The 22,108-nt window shown below is 38.8% G+C and overlaps 1 protein-coding gene and 1 long non-coding RNA gene across 3 annotated transcripts; both read left to right on the top strand.

Annotated features, from left to right (window-relative positions):
- The first annotated feature begins 2,815 nt into the window (after nucleotides 1-2,815).
- On the top strand, nucleotides 2,816-3,493 carry LOC128537648 (uncharacterized). The gene is made up of 3 exons (XR_008363078.1): nucleotides 2,816-2,965; nucleotides 3,059-3,173; nucleotides 3,316-3,493. It is a non-coding gene; the product is annotated as an uncharacterized LOC128537648 (long non-coding RNA).
- A 3,024-nt stretch (nucleotides 3,494-6,517) lies between these two features.
- On the top strand, nucleotides 6,518-19,462 carry copb2 (COPI coat complex subunit beta 2). 2 transcript variants are annotated; one of them, XM_053501344.1, is made up of 22 exons: nucleotides 6,518-6,635; nucleotides 10,551-10,688; nucleotides 10,801-10,887; nucleotides 11,237-11,363; nucleotides 12,000-12,148; nucleotides 12,870-13,016; nucleotides 13,144-13,243; nucleotides 13,323-13,465; nucleotides 13,578-13,777; nucleotides 13,861-13,971; nucleotides 14,329-14,417; nucleotides 14,566-14,672; nucleotides 14,773-14,916; nucleotides 15,096-15,226; nucleotides 15,911-16,118; nucleotides 16,208-16,318; nucleotides 16,486-16,700; nucleotides 17,960-18,052; nucleotides 18,260-18,443; nucleotides 18,571-18,645; nucleotides 18,739-18,885; nucleotides 19,038-19,462. In XM_053501344.1, the coding sequence occupies exons 1-22, from the start codon at nucleotides 6,633-6,635 to the stop codon at nucleotides 19,131-19,133; spliced, it is 2,805 nt and encodes a 934-aa protein (XP_053357319.1). In that variant the 5' UTR covers nucleotides 6,518-6,632; the 3' UTR covers nucleotides 19,134-19,462. The 2 variants fall into 2 exon arrangements, with proteins under 2 accessions (XP_053357319.1, XP_053357310.1); XM_053501335.1 differs by having other exon boundaries at nucleotides 18,736-18,885.
- The last annotated feature ends 2,646 nt before the right edge of the window (nucleotides 19,463-22,108 follow it).

Here is a 22,108-nt window from a genome sequence, read left to right as displayed (position 1 = left end):
CTGTGACGTGGGTTTCTATACACATTACCAGCAGCGTAGCAACGCACATATTCAGTATTTTACTGACTTTCACATAGACAGGTTTATGTTGGTTGTTTTTGCTGAAAGTGATCTCCACATTGGCCATGATGATTACACCGCTGAGGGTTGAGACTGTGTGAGACTGAGCTGGGGCTGTACTGTAGTCCTGACTGCTGGAGATCACTATTATTGACTTAAAATCAGCCCAAGAAGGTAGGTTAGGTGGTGCTCATGACGGCTTCTTGGTCCTAAAGCCAGATCTTGGTGGCTCAGTGGTAGGTTTCTCGCCTGCACGGTTCGGCACGAGTTCAATTCTGGCCCAATGCCCAAAACCCCAGCCATGGATGCAGTGCCATCCCAAGTCTGGCTAAAATGGGAGGGTTATATCAAAACCTGTGCCAAGTTGTTGTGCGGATCGGATTATATCATTGGATGTTGTGGCGACCCCTCGGTGGGAGCAACTAACAACTAAAGCCAGGGATCATACGCTCCACTGTGCCGGCCTTGCTTTATTGCAGTGGGGCTAATCAGTCTGATTCCTCCCCTACCTCACTGAGATCATCTCAGGAGATAAATTTCAAGTAAAAGCCCCAGTTTATTCATGATAATAGATCATCTTTTTCTTTCTCGTCTCAGCACTCCATTTATCTAAACTTCAACCAACCCCACTACAAATCTGCTAGATTTCTGTTCAATATAACCGTCTAAGCAAGCTGAACACCATTCAGAAGAACTTTTTTACGAATATTTATAACAGTCAATCTGTGTTTGTTCTCTTCTAAGTCTAAAAACACCGACGGCATGAAGGCTTCTGTACCTCGACAACCCACACCGCCGCAGCATGCGGCGCTCTCCAGCACCAACACCAACGATGCCTCAGTGCCAGAAGACGAGAGTAAGCTGGAGAAGGTAAGAACATCCATGCTTGAGTCGAGTGTTTAAGGTGTTTAGTGTCCTACAAAAGCCTCGTTTGAAAACTTTGAGTGAATTTTTTTTTCTCTTTAAATGTACAGTTATTAAGAAACTATATGATAAATCTGTGTTTTATCACCCCAGGAAGAGTGTAGTGATCAAGTTTATTACCGTCTTCCTTCATCTGAGGTAGAGGAAATGGAACAAGAAGTGGAAGAGGCTGTAGCGGCATCCAGTGAGGTTCTTGCATTTGCCTCATCGCCCCTGCCCTCCTCTACACCTCTGGCTCCTTCAGCACTTAAATTGAATGACATTGCGGAGGCTTCTGTAGCTCTGGAAACCACGGCTACCCAGGAGGCGGAGGCCACCACGTCTGCTGCGGCGGAGATGAAGACTGAGCTGGAGAGGGTGGATCATTGTTTATACAGTAGTCTCTCTCCCTCTCTCTATCTCTCTCTCTATCCCTCTCTCTATCCCTCTTTATATCTATCTATCTATATCTATATCCTATTATAGAGGGGGTGTGTATGTATATATACAGTACGTATCTAATAAACGTTTAGAAAAGACAAATACATATTTTCATTTCTTAAGACAGCTACTTGCTTTTCAATATTGTTTATCCATCTGTCTACAAGCCTTCATATTCCTTCGTTAAGAAAAGTTTTAAACAGGTGTGAGCCACAAATGCACCACTGTCTTCCTGTCTCTATCAGAAGTCACTCTTCGTCATATTAGGGCTGTTTTCGGGGGATGAAACAGACCAAACAGGGCTTCCATCATCATGCCAGATGCAAGATGGCAACACCCTCAGATCTCAGTCCTCAGTCCTGTGTTTCATCTGAAGTTTAGTCTGCAGCTCTTCAATAAGCGTCTCACTGTAACGAGCACTGTTGATTGTTGAACCTTTTTCCTTATAATGTTCTAGTTCTGGCCCTTGAGAATCCCTAAAAACTGTAAGCAATTAATGAATTTTCCGGCTGATGGTTGATTTGTTTCTTGGTCAGCGATTGAGGACATTTCCATTCCTTTGCTGTTTACTCTTAGGCTCGTAGTGATGAATCCGTGTCTCTTCACCAGAAATGATTCTCTTTAAAAGACTTTCGTCTTCCGTAGAGTATCGGTCCAAATTTTGTTAGCAGATATTCAAAGCTTCTGTTTATGCTCTTTTGTGAGTTGTTTCGGCACGCTGCTCTTCTTTCATGTAAGTCACAGGAGGGATATGCCATTTCTCATTGCACCGCACTTACAAAAGAACTGATGTAACACGTTCACACCTGCACAGCAGTGACTCGGGAGACAGTAGCCGCTGATACAGAAACAGAAAGTGTTGATAAGACAGTGTGAAGTTTTAATATAACTGGAATGCAGATCTTTTCTGACTCACCCTCATGTATCTATGTATGTATAGATAAATTTACAGAAATATGTGTGTCTCGAGTGCTTTTTTTTGTGTTGGTGCTTTTAAATTTATTGTCATAAGAAAACATTATGATAAACCTGTGTTTGATCTCTCCCAGAAAAAGTGTGTAAAGCAAGTCCGTTTCTGTCTTCCTCCGACCGAGATAGAGGAACGGGAAATGGAAGAGGAGATGGACACTGAGCTGGAGAAGGTAGATCAGTCACACTTGGCTATTTATGGTGTTTAATGTGCTATAAAAGTACTTTTCCAGACGTGTTAGGCTGGTGCTTTCACTTTATATTATATTATCGTTAAGAAACCTTTTGATAAAACCTGTGTTTGTTTTCTTCAGAATAAAAACGCGTCCGGATAGGGAGACGGGAGAGACAGCCTTCATGTGTGGACATCTGTGGTTGCGACTGACCCTAGGGCAAAGCTTTTTCTTCAGCTTGTGTGCCGCAGTGATTATTATCAGTTATTTACAGACCTGATCAGTTCCGTTACAGGGACGCAGCACTTGTCCTTGGGGTGGTGGCACATTGCGGGGAAATAGTTCCTGAATAGTGCATTTCAATCATGTGTGGTATCGTATGGCAGAGTTTGCCCGAGACGATCCACAGCGCATACACTGTAAGACTTCAACGATGGCTTTGTGCTCATTGCGGTAGAGCTACTGTATTTAAAAAATAGATGTCATTATTTGGGCTCTATGTTCTGGTCCAGGTGAGAGACTTCTAGCCTCTTAAATGGTCATCAAGATAACATGATGTTCCCAAAAATGCTGCTCAGTCACTGTTTGGATTTCTTTCAGAAGGATGTAGAGCAAAAGCAGGAGCAGGTGCCACACTCTGATGATTCCATATACACACTTCTTTTCAAAATTGTATTTTTTTGGCTAATTTCTGTCCACTAGCTTGTTGTCCCTGTTGAACTAAATGCTGATTTTTCTTTTCTTTTCCATAACAAACACCTAAGCACAGAAGTGAATGAAGGGAAGGAAAGTGGTCACTTCATCAGTAACATCGTAATATCTGTGAACTGTTCAAGAGGAAAGAGTTCCTGAAGCAGGCTGTGCACAACTGCATCTCCAAACTGCTGAAAAGTCCATGTTCCTGCCTCCTAATGTAGAACATCAGCAAGGAGCTGGATGTGGATGCGACCATGGTGTGTACGCTCGGCTTATCTCTGTGCAGTCCGGTCTTGCATGTGTGTCATTGTTGATTTAAGCTTTACTCTTTACTGAATAGTGGTCTGTGTGTGAGTCCCCATGTGTTAACAACACTTTCTCTGTTGGTCCAGTTCTCTATGAGGAATTACTTTTAAATCCACCAAATCATCCAGGAGAAGAAAGCCTCAGACCGGATCTTCCTCCTGCTGCAGAACGTTTCCAGCCTCGTTCCACGTTTCCTTTACCATCTCTCTAATCCTTTTTCTTTCTGTGTATGACTGAATGACTGGACTCTCAGTATAAAACATTAGGACTGTAAAACAAAAGATAAAGTCAAAAACGAGACAAAAGTCGTGACACAGAACAAGCAGGAGAAGCAGCGACCCCAGAACGACAGAAACATAAAGCCATCCCTGCAAATGACAACAAGAGCAACAAGGTGAGATAAGACTTCCAAGGCAATTCTTAAGACCGTCAATAGAAATATTGGCACGTACAGTATGCAAGTCCATATTTTGATATGAGGAAGGAAGGTTTTGCAGACCTTATTTACTCTTAGTTATTTTGTGAAGATGTAATCTCCAGTAATTTATTAAAAACAGTTTTTGTGTATCTGTTAAAAGCCGGAACAAAGCCATTTCTGGTACCATTGCATTTTTATAAAATAAAATTAAACAAAATAAACCTATAAAAATATAAAATAATCAATAAAATCCAAAAAAAAAGCAAAGTATTTAAAAAGGAAGTGTGTGTGTGTGCACGCAGGCAGAATGACAGACAGACGGGCAGATCAAAGATGCATAGGCAGAACTACAAAGTGTTCAGACGGCAGCAGTAGCAGTGATCCTCAACAGCATGCAGCAGAATGAAAGAAAGAGAGAGAAAGAGAAGAAAAAGATCCTGCAGGAGAATGTCCAGCCATCAGTTTGTGACCTCAAGCTCGAGCACACGTATGTTATGCTGCAGGACAATGATCTGAAACACACCAGCAAGTCCACTTCTGAATGGATCAAAAAAACAAAACAAAAACAAAATTAAGGTTTCGGAGTGGCCTATTCAAAGTCCGGATTGAAATCTGTTTGCGATGACCTTAAACACGCCTCTCATGCTTGAAAACCGTCCAATGTAGCTGAAGTAAAACAATTCTGCAGAGAAGTGGGCCAAAATTTCTCCACCATGATGTGAAAAACTCATTGCTGGTTATCACAAATGCCTGACTGCAGTAGTAAGGGAGTCACAAGCAGTTTTTATGTTAAGTTAAGGGGCAATTACTTTTTCACATAGACCCAGGCAGACTTGGACAGCTTTTTTTCCCTTAATAAATTAAGTTCTTATTTAAAAACTGCATTTTGTAATTTGATTATCCTTGTGTAATATTAAAATTTTAATGCTTGCAATAATTTAAGTGTGACAAATAAAATAAAAAAAAAATCAGTGAAAGAAATTTCTGCCACTGTATATCTGTACATATAATTTATTTATATTATGGCTCTCATGAATACTACTCGATTCTGAAAAAAAATGTCACGCAATCAAATATACAACAAACCACGTTTCATATGCTGGTGATGACGATTAGCAAAGTTGGCTTTCCTACAAGACGCGAGGAAGATGGTGCAAATACTTAGAGAATAAACATAATTATAATCTAAAACAACCTGAAGAAAACCTTCTTTTTTTTTTCTTTGAGACTGCTCTTGACACAGCTGTTTGAGTGTTTAGTAGGTGTGGTTGTCAAACAGTTTATCTTCCCTTTCCTATTTTACTAAAGGCTAAAGACAAGAAACAAAAAAAGCATGAAAATACTTAATGTAAATGATTCCAGATATCTATGTAAAACACTAAACACCACAAACCTTTTGGTTGAAATAAAGACCTGCAGCCACACCAGCATTTTTAATGGATAAGAATGAAGACCCTTGCTTTAGAGATTTGTGATAGATTTCTAAATAAGCACAGAAAAACAGGAATCATTTTCGAATGAATAAAAACTCCTTTTATTTAAAGCAACATTGCTTGGAATAAACAAACAAACATAAATATCTGACAAAAAATGATATGACATATAAGTCATTATACTGTAAATGAATGAATTAATGATCATGTGTTAATAAATCACTTCATTTATTAATATATTTTAGTTTAAAAAAACAGCAAATTCAGGCACTTTTACTTAAAAGTAGTCAGTTAATTAATTACTTAAGTATTTTTTTTTTTCATTTAAAAAGCCTCAGAAATAAAGCCACTTTTAACTGAATGGGCTAGTTCAATATTCCATCCAGGTGATGAGTAAGTAATGGGACATAACTTGAGGTTTACACACAACAATATAGACAGATTAGAATTAAGTTCAATTCATTAATACATTTATAAATTTTAAGTAAAAGCATTGTCTGTGTTATTTCACTGGACCCAAAATACTCTATATTTATGGTCAAAAGTTAAACAAATCATTCCAAGGGCACTCAGTGTTTAGCTGATAACGTGCAAGGTTTGATAACGTGCAAGTTTTGATAACATGCAAATGACGTCTTTAAATTTTAGATCTCTCAAAATGAGCGTACTAATAATTATTTATTTATTTTTTTTTGGTCATAGAAACACCTGGAAACAACCAGAAAAGCATATGATCGTGTATCTGTGCTATTTCTTTGCCTATGTGACCCATTTTTTATTTTTTGCTTTTTTGCTTAGTCATGTTTAAGTAGTTGGTTAAGTAGTTCTCACTCTATACTGCACAATTCTGAGCTCTCAATTACTGTACAGTATGTTTATTAAGAAAACAAAAGCAAAACAAATAATGGTTAAAACGCTTTAAGATTTAAGGGCTACACCAATTTTTTTTTTTTTACAAAAAATTGTTCCAGATAAAACTGTGTTTAAAATGAGCGAGCAGGAGAGTAACATCTGGCTGTGTTTGATTAAACTACACTCAACTCCTCCTGTCAGGAGAATCCCAACTGTACCAGCCCACAATGCTTTGCGTTCCACGTCACCACTTCCGACAACACGTTTCAGGAAGTTCCACGTCAGATTTTGCAGTGTAGAGGAAAGAGAAAAAACCCTGCAGTGCCGGAGCTTCAGCGTCGCTAATTTATTATAAGAGACAAGCGGAGCTAAAGCAGAGACATGGTGAGTCCTACGGCGCTGGTGGTTTAAAACCAAATTAAACGCGTAGCTGCACAACAAGAAAACTAGCTAGCTAACGATATTTTAATATGTGCTGAACCGGAGGCCGTGTAGACGAAATGCTAACGCTAATATAATGCTAACGCTAATATATTGCTAACTCTAACGCGCGTGTGGTTTAACGGTTATTAATGCTAAATATAAAATATCACGTGCGTGTATTGTTGGGTATAAGTAATTGTAAACTGGTTGACATAATTTCAGCCAAATTGCTAGCTAGCTGATGAATGTGGTACTTAGTTAGCTTGGGACTGTGGTCCAGTATGCACTTGAAGATGATGATAATGTTAGTAGGAGTAGTAATGATGGTGATAATGATGATGATAATAATAATAATGTCTATTTTAGTCTGAATTAAACTGTTGGTATATATGTGTGTATTTGTTTGCATGTTGTGCTGGTAAGGTGGACTCAGTACGTTAGTAGTAAAGGGAACCACCAGTCACCAGTTACCGATACGATATTATCACGATATCTCGGTGCCGATTCGATTAAAATTGCGATTCTATAAAGTATCACAATTTTGTAAATATCCTGATCCAAAATACAAGTTTTCCGATTTTTGTTACACCTTTAAACCTTTAAAGAAATACGAGTAATTAACTGCAGCCTGTTTCTTTTAACATTTAGTTTTCTAACTTAAAAACCAAGTGCAACATTTAAACAATACAAACTAACTTTACAAATACAAGAGTTTAATGTTTAACTGAGCAGCACGTAACTGTCATCCGCCGTGATTATTGTTTCTAAATAAACTTTTTAAATAATTTACTCCTACCACACGGGATGAAAATGTCAACTGAAAAACCTGTAGGATAATAAAGGAACTGTGACATTTTAATTCGGTTTTATTTTATTTGTATAGCACTTTTAACAACTGTCATTGTCGCAAAGCAGCTTTACAAAATCAAAGATCATGGAAATGTGTATAAATGTAAGAAAATATCTATAAATCAAAAGGATCAGATTGTCCATGATGAAAAAGCCAAGTGCTGAGGGAAAAACTCTCTGAGACAGCAATAGGAAGAAACCTGGAGAGGAACCAGACCCTACAGGGAACCCATCCTCATTTGGGTGATAACAGATAGCAGGGATTGATCTGAAGTCATACTGTGTGTTAGCCAGCTGAAAGTTCAGTATAACAGATGATGTCTTTAAGTTAATTTGGAGGCTCAGGTAGACTGTAGAAATATCCAGTCCTAAGCTATTAAGCCACTGCAGTCACAAGTCCTCAGAGAACAGCTGTCTGCATCGGCTGAGTCCGAGTTCGTCTTCATGGTAAAGCGTCCACTAGGGCTGTAGCTATCGAATATTTTAGTAATCGAGTATTCTACCTAAAATTAAATCGATTAATTAGATGAAATGTACTTTCGCTTAATTAAACAGCAATGTAAAATATATAAGAGAAACAAAGATTAACTGGTTTTCTTTTTAGAAAATCAACTTTTATTTTTTAAATGCATACAGCATTTTATCAAAAATAAACATTGTCATTATTCACAATACAAGGAATACCTTATACCCCTATCTCATCTATGCGGTTTGACTCACGGTGAGATGCGGTGTTAGGCGCCGTGAGCCACCGCAACTGCCCGCCGACGTTCCGCGAAGTTCTGCAAGGTCCGCAAGCTTCTGCGAGGACCGCCCCAAAATTTGCATGTTAATTTTTTTTTTTCGTGCAGGAAGATGGAAACATAATCGCAGCGCCAAAACTCGCACACGGTTTTAACGCACACGGTTTTTGTCAATGTAAAAAAAACGCCTGCCATTTCTATACATTAATGTTTAAAGCTAACTGAAAATTATATTTCTTTGTCTGTTAATTATTGTTGTTTACACGCTTTGTTTATTATGACTAGTCAGTGTATTAGAAGCACCAATACTAACCATTTAAAACGTGCATTTCGGATTCGTTATTAAAAAAAAACATTAACAAGACAATAAAAAAAGTGTAAAATGTTTACACGTATAATAATGTTCAACTGTAACAAGTACTTATTTTATAATAAGTTTAAAAAAAATTAGTTTAATCCATTTCAGGGTTCAGTAACAATGTTTAAGTGAGATAAATATGTCCCATGACATGACAGTTTTCACAATATTGATATTATAATCGTGGTATCGATCACCAACTCAAATTCATTAAGATGTCCCCTAGTTACATTTCCTCTCAAAGTCTTACTATAAACAAGGACTGAAATATAGCTGCGGTTTTAACCAGCGGAACGAGCCGGCGTTACCTGCCAACACAAAAAGTTGTCCACTACATACAACAAAACACAAATACATATGACCTTTTAACTAGGGATGCACCGAAATGAAAATTCTGGGCCGAAAACGAAACCGAAATTTTTGGATGCACTTGGCCGAAAACCGATACCGAAACCGAAAATGGCTTCATTAAAAAACATGTTTAAAATATTTTCTTTTTGTTTGTATTAAAAAAACTACAAATTAATTAAGCAATCAAACTTTTATTGATAATAAATAACAGTAATAAGGCTGTTTAACAATAACAAAACTTGCTTCCAAGGGCTTCCAAACCGCCGACACACTCCGTGTTTGATGCGTAATGACAGCGCGAACGAGACGAGAGGATGGGAGAGGCGTGGCGACACTTTCGGCTTTTATTTTCGGCGCTTTCTTACGTTTCGGCCGAAACCGATAATGCTATTTCGGCCGAAAATTTTCGGCGGCCGAAATTCCGGTGCATCCCTACTTTTAACACAATATTTAATTTATTTTTAATATTACTATTAATTTACTGTTTCAGAGGTCCAACCTAACCCCTCGCCTCCACCTACCCCTTTATAAGGAGTAAGGTGAAGCAATACATTTTTTTCAAAAATGCTCTGTTTGCAGCCCCTAAAAAAAACAGCATTGTTAGCCACTTTTTTTTAAATAACGGTGTTATATATGGCATCAGGATTGTGCAATATAGAGTGACATAATGTACTTTTTTTTGTGGCAGTAAAATTTACATATTTTAAAAGTAATGATAACTTTATTTCTACTTGACATATCTAAAGCCTCTCCCGTCGACACACACACCAGCAGGACGTCCGGATAACGTTATATCTTAAAAAAAAAAAAAAAAAGTCGGTCTGAATCAAAACTGAACTGTCTGTGTTCTGTTATTTACGGCAACAAATCTAACAAGCGCAACACAATGAATCACAGGCTAAATTCGAAATCACTCTCCAACCACTGATCAAGGGCACTACTTACTGTGTGAAGCATGGGATTGTACACCCTACATCAACAAATTTAACCATGACGAAAATGTTAATATAATTCAAGCAATTTCTATTCAATTTTCCCTTTTAAAATAGTTAATACATTTTACAAAAACATAGTAAAGCCATTTTAATATGAAAAATTTTAAGCTACTGAAATTAGTTAAAAAGCACATGAAGCAAAAAATATATAAATATTTTTAAGATTGTCTTGTTTAGAGCTTAAGCATTCTTCAGTTAAACAAACTCAAAGAGCTCAAATAAAACAAACACTGTTTAAGTTGATGTACCACAGCAGTTTGAAAGGTGGCGATCACATGTCGCATGAGGTTGCATAAAATGTTCACTTCGGCGAGGCTTTGTATAAAGTCAAACAGTTTTTTGGGGACAAAATATTTCTTTAACATGTTTGCATCATTGATTGATTTTAGACCTTTAGAGTCCCAAAAAGCATTTTACGTGTCTGTTTTCTTCTCGTGCACATAACGACAAATTTGTGACAAATACATCTTTTTAAATTCCAGTAGAAGTTCAAAACTTCTGCTCATCATCACTTTTCATGTTATGTGATTTGCAGCGGTCGTATTACTTCCCTCATGGTTTCTCCATTTCTTTCCCATAGCCTCTCAGGCTGGACATCAAGCGCAAGCTCACCGCTCGGTCAGACCGCGTCAAAAGCGTCGACCTCCATCCCACCGAGCCATGGATGCTGGCCAGTCTTTACAACGGCAGCGTGTGCGTCTGGAACCACGAAACACAAGTGAGCGGATAAAAAAATAAAATAAAAAGCATGTACTGCTCAATGTCAAATTGAGAGTCAGTTATATCCTATTGTTCACTAAATGTTGTTTTGTTTTTTGTTATCATTGTAGACTCTGGTGAAGACGTTTGAAGTGTGTGATCTGCCAGTGAGAGCGTCAAAGTTTGTCGCAAGGAAGAACTGGGTCATAACTGGAGCAGTAAGTATTGGGAACAGGAATCAACAGGGATCACTCGATAAAGTATTATCATGATACCCAAGTGCTGATTCGATATATATATATATAAATATGTATAATTTTTTTTAAGCAAATTATTTGCTCGTACTACTACACTGTCTGGTAATTTATAAATAGTTTCAAACGTCAAGGATTATAAAGCAGTTGCAACATTTCAAATTTAAACATCTAAATTAAAAATGATAGTTTAAAAAAATGCATGTATACAAAGAAAAAAACACAACGTATAACTGTATAGATAAATTTTCCCTGATTTCTAGTAATGCGTATACAGATTTAGTTCCACCTCCACCTTTCTTCTGTGTTCCAGGACGACATGCAGATTCGTGTTTTCAACTACAACACATTAGAGCGAGTACACATGTTCGAGGCCCATTCGGATTACATCCGCTGCATTGCCGTGCACCCGACTCAGCCCTACATCCTTACTAGCAGTGGTACGTACAGTATTTTTACACGAAACACTATTCATGTTCACTACTGCTCGAAAGTTTGGGATCACTTTCTAACTACTTCCTGATTTTTATTTATTTATGTACAACGCTGAAGGCATCCAAAATATGCAATAATCTCCTTTGAACAGTTGATATTGAGATGTATCTGCTACTTATGATCTGTAAAAGCTTCATAATGGCTCTAATCTGAGGTGCTGTTTGTTAATTAGTGATTTTTGAAGCTGGTGACTCTAAATAAACTTCTCCTTTACAGCAGAGGTAAGTTTTGGTCTTGCTCTCCTGGGAAGGTCTTCATAAAAGACCGTTTTATCATCATGGTGCTTGATAGGTTTTGCAAATGCAATAACAGACAATACTGTTCTTGCGAGAACTATTCCAGACCTTTGTGCCTTAAAATAACTGCTGCTGTTGTTGTTACATAATTACCTAATTTTTTATAAAATACCATTTACCATATGTCTTATTTCATAGTTTTGAAATCCCCACTATTGTTATAGAATGTAGAAAATAAATCACTGAACAAAAACAAAGAACTTTTGCAAGTGATCCCAAACATTTGAGTGGTAGTATATGTGTTTTATTTATTAACTCATTGTTTACGTTTGTGTGTGTGTTCAGATGATATGTTAATTAAGCTGTGGGACTGGGAGAAGAAGTGGTCGTGCAGTCAGGTGTTCGAGGGCCACACGCACTACGTCATGCAGATTGTGATCAACCCCAAAGACAACAACCAGTTCGCGAGCGCGTCACTGGACAGAACCATTAAGGTGATTATTTTGTACCTAAGAACAAATGAAAATTCACTTACCCAACCATAGCCTCTCAGGCTGGACATCAAGCGCAAGCTGTATGCTAGGCAGTAGTGATGGGAAGTGTGAATCCTTTTAGTGACACAGTTCCTTGAATCTCGTTCATCAAAATAAACAAATCTTTTTTTAAGTAATTTAGTTAATTTCGTTCTTTTGATAAGAAATAAAATAAAATGTAAAATTTTCAATAAAAAAGACCCCCAATACGTCTACATGCACAAATTTTGGCTAGTTCCAGTAATGAAAATATTACAGTGCAGCTAAGGACATTTTATAATAAACAGAATGAGCAGCTCACCTCTTATATCTTCCAGTCTGAGTCATTCGTTCTTTTGAGTCTGTTGCCCTGCATAACGTCTATGGGAGTCACGTGACAAAGGAACGAACTACTCGGAGTAGAAGAGTCATTGAGGAAGAATTGTTTAATTCTGTTTCCTGTACATAATCTACGAAGGGTTTCGCGATGATTTGCGCATGGGCAACCAAGTAGAAAATGAACGAATTACTTTCCGAGACTACTCGTTCTTCTGAGTCACGTTAAAGATTCGTTAAAAAAAGAACTAATCGTTCATAAATGACCCATCACTAATAGGCAGTGAAATGCTTACACAACCTTGAAAAGAGAAAGGGAAAAGGAACCATTAAGACTTTGAGATGATGATGGTGTGTGATGTTTCAGGTGTGGCAGCTGGGCTCTTCGTCCCCCAACTTCACTCTGGAGGGCCACGAGAAGGGAGTGAACTGCATCGATTATTACAGCGGTGGAGATAAGCCGTATCTCATTTCAGGAGCTGATGACAGGCTGGTAAAGATCTGGGACTACCAGGTGAGCACCTCTCTCTCTCTCTCTCTCTCTCCCCGTCTCTCTCTTAGTCTCTCTTTTTCTCTTTTCATTCCTGATGTGATGTGATCTTGTCTCGGGACCCTTATCTTACATAACGATTCCCTTTCAGAATAAGACGTGCGTGCAGACCCTGGAGGGTCACGCCCAGAACGTGTCATGCGTCAGTTTCCATCCCGAGCTGCCGATCATCGTGACGGGATCTGAAGACGGTAAGAGCGTCAAAGGACTCGCAGCATGTGACTGATTTAGTTTTTTTGTGGGGGTTATTTATGTTGCGTTCATGTTTAGGCACGGTGCGCATCTGGCACTCCAGCACCTACCGACTGGAGAGCACGCTGAACTACGGCATGGAGCGGGTGTGGTGCGTGTGCGGCCTGCGCGGTTCCAATAACGTCGCGCTTGGTTACGACGAAGGCAGCATCATCATTAAGGTACACGCAATATGATTTAATAAAATATATAAACGTGTTAACGTAAAAGCTAGGGTTTGAATTATATCCGTAAACGGTTTTCATGTTTTTGCTTTGTCTGTCTTTTAATTAGCTTGGTCGTGAGGAGCCTGCCATGTCCATGGACACCAACGGGAAGATTATCTGGGCCAAGCATTCAGAGGTACAACAGGCCAACCTGAAAGCCATGGGCGATACAGAGATTAAAGACGGAGAGAGGCTGCCTCTAGCCGTCAAAGACATGGGCAGCTGTGAGATCTACCCCCAGACCATTCAGCATAACCCCAACGGGAGGTCAGTTTGCATGCCGATGATAAACACACGTATCTGTAATCATCTGTATTACGACCAACCGGATGATGTTGTATGTTCGCCAGGTTTGTGGTGGTCTGCGGAGATGGAGAGTACATCATCTACACAGCCATGGCTCTGAGGAACAAGAGCTTCGGCTCGGCTCAGGAGTTCGTTTGGGCTCATGATTCTTCAGAGTGAGTGTTTATCTCAACTAGCGCTGACGCAAGAATCTCAGGGGGAAAAAAACTGGAAATGAAGTGACAGATGTGGCGTAGTGGTTAGCACTGTTGCACCTTGCACCTCCAGGTTCCAGGTTAAATTTCCATCTGTGTGCATGAAGTTTGATGGTTAACATGGTTAACCATCAAAAAAACAGAATACAGTGAAAATGTGGTACAGACGATAAGCAAACATGAAGCATTAGTTAGTTGATTAAAGGTTTAGCAACAAAAAAAACCCTGGAATTTAAGTCATGTTTGTTTATATTTGTGATTACCCTTGAACTAAGCATATAAAAGCTAAGTATGTAAACAGCTTGTCCTCCTGTACAGGTATGCGATCAGAGAAACCAGCAGCGTGGTGAAAATCTTTAAGAATTTTAAGGAGAAGAAGTCCTTCAAGCCTGACTTTGGAGCAGAAGGTAATTTATTTATTATTCATTTACAAAATAACTTGTACTAGAGCTAAGCGGGTGTGTGTTACGGGTCAGGGCATTGCCCAAAAGAGAGTTTTCAGCAGAATCAAGAGATGTATGCGCCAATCTAGATTTTTGTTGTTGTTCCTTTCAGGTATCTACGGTGGATTCCTGCTGGGCGTCAGGTCCGTTAACGGCTTAGCATTCTACGACTGGGAGAACACCGAGCTGATTCGGCGCATCGAGATCCAGCCCAAGCACGTACGTGACAAAATTCCGTCTCCCATCTCATCATTCCGTTTGTTTGTGCCTAACCCCGGCATTAATTACCCGAGCCTTCTTTCGTAATGCCTGTGCTCAGATCTTCTGGTCAGATTCTGGAGAGCTGGTGTGCATCGCGACAGAGGAGTCGTTCTTCATCTTGCGCTACCTGGCGGACAAAGTGGCCGCATCGCAAGAGTCCAACGAGGGGGTTACCGAGGACGGAATCGAGGATGCTTTTGAGGTTTGCTTCCAATCAATAATAAATACACTGACATAGACAGTATTAGTCTTAACAATGTATAACTAATAAAAACTTTTCTTTTTTTTACTTACGAATAGTCCATAGGAAGTAAGAACCTACTTGTCAGATAAATTGCAAAAACAGTGACTGAACATGACTGAACTACTTTCTGTGCACAGGTCCAGGGTGAGATTCAGGAGATTGTCAAGACAGGTCTGTGGGTGGGAGACTGCTTCATCTACACCAGCTCTGTCAACCGACTCAACTACTTTGTTGGAGGAGAGATCGTCACCATTGCTCATCTGGATAGGTGAATTTCAGTAGACCATTTAAATTTCCTTCAGTGTTGTAGAATTTAAAGGTTGCCTGGCTGTAATGATGGCAAAAGTTTGGACAACCTCCTTAATTCAGTTCCATGTTTTTGTTTTTTTGTTTGATTGTTTGTTGTGCGGATTTATTTAATACATTTTAGAACAATACTGGAAATTTCAAAACTGTGGCATGAGGTAATTAAGTAACAACAAATACAGTCAGTTGTTATTTTAAGACATGAAGGTCAGCTGTTCTGGAATCGTTCTTGCAAGAACAGTATTTTGTCAAGTGCAATTGCAAAACCCATCAAGCACCGGGATGATGAAACTCTCGTGAAGACCTTCCCAGGAAAACAAGACCAAAACGGACCTCTGCTACAGAGGAGGAGTTCATTTTGAGTCTCCAGTTACCTCAGAAATCACCAATTAAAAATAAAGGACCTCAGATTAGAGCCGTTATGAAGGTGTTATAGAGCATACGTAATCTCAGATACATCTCAATATCACCTGTTCAGATTTCACATTTTGGATAAACCCTTTCAGTATTGTAGAAAGTAACAGAAATCAAGAATTTAGAACATGTGTCCAAACTTTTGACTGGTACTGTGCATGTAGGGTGTTACAATTAATTTTTATTTTTTTGCCTGGTTTACTATTAAGTCGTTTTCTTTGATCTCCATCAGGACGATGTACCTGCTGGGCTACATTCCCAAAGACGATCGACTGTACCTGGGAGACAAGGAGCTGAACATCGTCAGTTACTCGCTGCTGGTTTCGGTGTTGGAGTATCAGACCGCCGTCATGCGACGCGACTTCTCCATGGCTGACAAAGTGCTCCCGACCATTCCAAAGGAGCAGAGGACCAGGGTGGCACACTTCCTGGAGAAACAGGTTCGACTTCACATTATGTGCCGCAGCACTCTAGTTGCTTATCTTTTTATATAAAAGGGCTTGAGTTTAATTAAATTTTATATTTATAGGGTTTTAAACAGCAAGCGCTGGCCGTGTCCACTGACCCAGAGCACAGGTTCGAGCTTGCTTTGCAACTCGGGGAACTGAAGATTGGCTACCAGCTTGCAGTAGAAGCAGAAGTAAGCAAATGTCTATTTTCCCCTTTATTCTGCTTTGTGTCTTATCTAAGGCAAGGCATCCAATTCCTAGTTTAATACAGGGTAGGGTAAAAGGGAAGAAGAAGAAAAAAAAAATGCTTACAACCATAGTCAAAAAAAAATTGTTTTTGTTTTTCTTTTCTGTCTAGTCTGAGCAAAAGTGGAAGCAGCTGGCAGAGCTGGCTATCAGTAAGTGCCAGTTTGCCTTGGCACAAGAGTGCCTCCATCATGCCCAGGACTATGGAGGCCTGCTGCTGTTGGCTACAGCCTCTGGCAATGCTGCTATGGTGAGCAAACTGGCAGAGGGCGCTGAACGTGACGGCAAGAACAACGTCGCCTTTATGACCTACTTCTTGCAGGGGAAGTATGTACATTTTTAATTTTTTATTTTAATTTTAAAAAGCAAACCTTTAACGGAAAGTCCATCATTGTGAATAAAGATTAGTTAATAAACTAAGCGCAGTGTTAACAAATTTTCAATATAAAGTGATGTTTGGGATGGGAATCACCAGGTGCCACCTGATACGATATTATCACGATACCCAGGTGCTGATTTGATTTGTATTAAGATTTTTGTGAAGGAACAATTTTATAAATATCCCGATTTAAAATTATTCTTTGGGTTTTTTTTCCCCATTTTGTTACAATTCTAAACAAACTTGACAAATAATTGAAAAAATTAGGATAATTAACTATGCCCACATGATCACTGAGTGTCCTCTCCCCTATAATACTATATTTTACTATAATTCCAGCTTCGTCAATAAAGCTAGCAGTGTCATTAGAGATCTGTGTCACCCTCTGTTTGAACTGTTACCCGTTAGGCAAAAAAGAGTGTAGATAAAAGCACAGTACAAGCATTTAGGAAATGTAAAAATTTTCAGTACATTAGTTAAGGTGCAATATATGTAACTTTTTTTGTGCAATATGCATGAACTGTTTCTTGCGTCATTTGTGTATCTTGTGTAATATCTTGTGTAAAGCACCGATAAAGATATTCTATTCTATTCCAATTTGTGCCTCCCATACAAGATAATGTGCTGCCTGGCCATGTGTGAACAATAATGATAATAATACCTACCATCTGTAGGATTATAGAGAAACAGCAACATTATTAACAACTCAAATGTAAATAGAAAAAAAAATATTTAAATTTAAAACATCAATTATGGAGTCAATGTTACAATTCATGAATTGCTGCAGAAAGAATCTTTAAATGAAAGAATTCATAAAAGAAATATGTAACTGATTTTGTTTATTTTTTTACCTACATCTCTAATAAATATGTATTATAGTAGTTGTAGATGTCTGTCATGTTGTTTAAAAGAATCTAATGACTGTAGGTGATAATGTTTTAATCCTTGCTAGTATAAATAAAGTAGTAGAATATGTAAAAAATTTGTTTTTAAAAAATCTTTATTTGGATGAGTGACTTCTTCTGGTCAAGAATGTAATATTTGTTGGTGGTCTTACAGACATCTTGTGGGTGAAACTTTGTAAAAATGTGAGAAAGTAGGCTCAAAGACTACAATAAAAGCTGTTAGAAGGCTAATCTAAAATACCAAAAAAAATCTTGCCATGTGTAATGTACTTACATGTGCATGTTGCTGTTTTTACCTTCAGGTTGGACCAGTGTCTAGAACTTCTGATCAGGACCAATCGCCTGCCTGAGGCCGCCTTCCTCGCTCGCACCTACCTGCCCAGTCAAGTGTCCAGGTGCCTTCACACACTCATGCACTCCATCACTACTTCTCAACACCTTAAATTATAATTTATATACACAGACATCTTCATACTTTCCCACCAAAACACTTCTTCCAAAACACTGCTGCCACCTACTGGCCAGTCTAATCATTACCAGGTTAACATTAGTCAGCAGAAGTATACGATCGAACTAGAAGTGGTGGTGTGTAATGCTTACAGAGTCGTCAAGCTGTGGAGAGAGAGTCTGTCGAAAGTAAACCAGAAGGCGGCAGAGTCACTGGCCGACCCCACAGAATACGAGAATTTGTTCCCTGGGCTGAAGGAGGCGTTCGTGGCTGAGCAGTACCTCAGAGAGACCTGCCTGGGCAAGAGCAGACCTGCCACCGACTACCCACTGGTCACGGTGAGGGAGTTCAGCACGCTGTTTTCATCCTGACCATGTTTAACTGCCAGTTCTTTATATATACTATGTATCTTTAAACTGATGATAAAATTAATAATAATAACTTTTTGAATCTGTGTCCATCTAGCCCAATGAAGAACGGAACATTCTAGAAGAAGCCAGCGGCTATGAACCCAAGGGCGTTATTCCCACCCATACACAGGTACTGTACATTTACACCATTTTAAATGCATGCCTATGATTCCCAGGTTGAAGAGATGGACATAATATCTGTGTGTATGTTCAATCACAGCAGACTTCTGAGACTGAGAAGGCTACAGAAGAAGCAGAAGTATCTCCAGTCATGGCTAATCCAGTACCTGCTCCAGTAGTTAGTGTGGCTCCTCCACAGCCTGAACCTTCTAAGAAACAAGAGGAAGAAATAAAAAACTTTAGAGATAAGGTATGCAACATAGTCTTTTTTTTTTAATGGTTAATTATATATTATCTTTAAAACGTAAAGAAGTAAACCTTTGACTTTTTATACTTTGTAACAGTTGTATAAACAATGTATTCATAGTGTTTTAAAAAAAATGTTTGGCTTTTTGCACATAGACTCTCGAGGAACTGGAGGACGACCTGGACAACCTGGAGCTGGACGACATAGACACTACAGACGTCAACCTCGACGACGACTTCCTAGACGACTGATCACATCCCAGAGACGTCAAGTTTTATTTAAAAGACCAAGCCTTTTTGTATCTGTTGTTCTGTCATTAATCAGAAAGTCTCCCTGAAGTCAGGATGTGGAGGGGTAATGTGGACTGAGCAGAATATCTTTTGACGACATGCTGGGTTTGGGGGGAAAAAAAATGTTGTCAAGTCTGAATTTTGTATTTCATGCAGGATCTGATTCCTTCTTCTCTCCCTTTTTTTTTTTTTTTTGCCATTACATTAAACTGTAAATTTCGAGTCATATCTGAAAGTGTGAATCCGCCTGATTCAAGTGCTCAATAAATATATATTCAATAATCTAAAAATAGTTTATTTGTGTATATAATAAAGAGAATGCACAAATTTAGCCGTTTAAAAAAAAGTTTCCCCTGTTAATGAATTTCACATAAATGGCATTGTTAAAGTGATTTTTTTGCTCAATTTGTATTACATCAAGGGGACCATAGTTGCTCTAAAGGGTTCATGTTTTGGATACCTCATTTTAACCTGATAACTTTTTAAAGTAATAAGTATACACAATTGGATTTATGAGTAACTGACTCCTTCAGCTTTGCACGGTTCATTTATGTTGATAGCATTATATAAAAATGATGCAGTGACTGGACAGGCTGCCAGTGAGCTAAAAAAAAAAAAATAGGAACATCTGCGTCAGCAGCAATCTCCAGGAAAAGAGAGGATTTTGATTTGGCGACCTTTTTGGAACTTTTTACTAGTTAAGAGCTGAAATAAAACAAACATCAAGATTTAGAGAGAGATGCTGTCTGAGAAACTGATTTAATGACATTTATCTTGTGCATGATATTCTGGTACAAAGTGGAGTTACTGTACTCTTTCCGCCAGAAATTGATTATTTTCCAATAACACTGCACCCTTATGCATTGTACAGTATTTCTCTCTTGTGTATATATACTCTTATTTAAGAATGACACCTATAAAATGAGTTTTATACAGTCATTACCTTGAACATCCTTTACTATCAATTCAAATCATACACTATTTTCTGTGTACAACACCACTACTCTTGGTTACTGTCTCAAATCCCTGTTCAGGATTTTGCCTATCCACTGGAATAGGCTCCTACAGCCCACCCCGTAGGATTTGGAGGATGAGTGAGTGAGGGTTATTACTAACTACTGTAAATACTGTCAAAGCTGCAGTTGCAGAGAATTAATCTTGATCGATCAGAAACGTATACAGTAATATAGTCATTATTGTACTTTTATTAATAATGCTATAAAATAGCATTGGGCCTAAAATAGAGCCTTGAGATACGCTATGTGGCCAATGATGTATACGCCCTGAGCCATTCAAATGTTTTAAAAAAAACTTGATCCATCAGACCAGGCCACCTTCTTCTATTGCTCCATGGTCCATTTCTGATGCCCATAGAAGGTGTGTTCTATGCTGTACGCGGGTCAATGGGCACTCTAAGCTGTCTGCAGTTATGCAGCCTCTTACACAGCAAGCTGTTATTTAATACACCTTTTTTTCATTACATTTTTCAGCAATTTGTGTAACAGTACCTGTTCTGTGGGATCGGGCTAGCCTTTGCGTTCTATGCACATCAGTGTGTCTTGGGCACACATGATCCTGTCCCCAGTTCACTGTTTGTTCTTCCATACTGGGAACACCTCAAAGGACTTTGAAGATGTCCTCATGCAGTTGTCTAGGCTTTACAATTTCACTCTCAGTAGTCAGTCACTTAGTCCTTAAGCTTGCCCATTTTTCAGACTTTAAAAGCAAGATTTAACTTTTCACCTGTTGCCTAAAATATCCCTATTACACGTCTTGTATTTTAGCTCCTGGAGATGTTACTCTGCCTTATAGGGCAGTGTTTCTCAAAGTGTAGTCCAAGAAATTTTATTTTGGTTATTGTGGTGGAAATTACAACACACAATTGTACACCTTTTTTATTCTGAGTATTAACTTCTCACATTTTCACCATCTTAATGGGTCGGTCAATGAGATTGAGACAAAACTCAAATAGTAAAACCTAAAATAGTAGAAGCTCCTTTGGCCTATAACTAACAAGAACTTAACTTAATGTGTTTTGTCAGGAAAGTTCAGGGGGTAGAGCTAAGGTTATAAATGACTTTTCTAATCAGCATTCCAGTCAGCCACCATAGAAGAAAGGAAGAAAGTCATACACATGCACAATAAATGCAGATGCAGTAGGGAAACTACGGAAGTCGACTTAACAGCTATCAGCTAGGTGCTTGTACATAGCAGGAAAACTAATGCATTACATTTCCTCCGTTGTGTAAGAACATGGCCAGAGGACAAGCTCCTCCTGAGGACAGCAGATGTTTAGTTTTAACAACCCTGTGGTGTTCAGATGTAATCACAGGCTGTGCTGGAGCTAGACACAGTTACTGGGAGAGGACACACTCTCTGAAATGTCTTGTCTGTTTGTTATTTCATTTCTTTATATTTTACTTCCAAAGACTTCCTTGAATTCTAATGTACTCTTAGGGAATAGACCTCCAGGATTTCTGTAGGACTTTTTTGTCTCCAGGTAAAATACCCTCAGATAATGTATTCTTAATACTCCAGTCTCCAACTGTGCTGTTTCAGTGTTTATGTAAATGAGCTACTGCTGAGCCACATCCTGGCAGAAAACATTTACATACATTTACATTTAGGCATTTAGCAGACGCTCTTATCCAGAGCGACTTACATTTTATCTCATTATACATCTGAGCAGATGAGGGTTAAGGGCCTTGCTCAAGGGCCCACCAGTGGCAACTTGGTGGTTGTGGGGTTCTGAACCGTAGTCCAATGCCTTAACCACTGAGCTACCCCTGTCCCAAAACAGGTGGGGGAAGGTATCTTCTGATATGAAGTCATGAATGGCTTGTTTAACCTCTGGCCAATATAAAAATGCAAAAACGACAAAAGCATGGAATTTCTGTCTCGCTCTCTTTTTTGTTTGGACAAGCAAGTCTAAAAGT

This window comes from Clarias gariepinus, chromosome 1, assembly GCF_024256425.1.
Source record: "Clarias gariepinus isolate MV-2021 ecotype Netherlands chromosome 1, CGAR_prim_01v2, whole genome shotgun sequence".
Taxonomy (NCBI): Eukaryota; Metazoa; Chordata; class Actinopteri; order Siluriformes; family Clariidae; genus Clarias; species Clarias gariepinus.
This window is presented reverse-complemented; position numbering and strand designations above follow the sequence as displayed.

What these genes read in the sequence shown, in the direction of transcription:
- copb2 (XM_053501335.1), top strand. An exon ending in CACTGGACAGAACCATTAAG is followed by an intron (nt 12,149 to 12,869) that starts GTGATTATTTTG and finishes GTGATGTTTCAG; the next exon opens with GTGTGGCAGCTGGGCTCTTC. An exon ending in CACACTTCCTGGAGAAACAG is followed by an intron (nt 16,119 to 16,207) that starts GTTCGACTTCAC and finishes TTATATTTATAG; the next exon opens with GGTTTTAAACAGCAAGCGCT.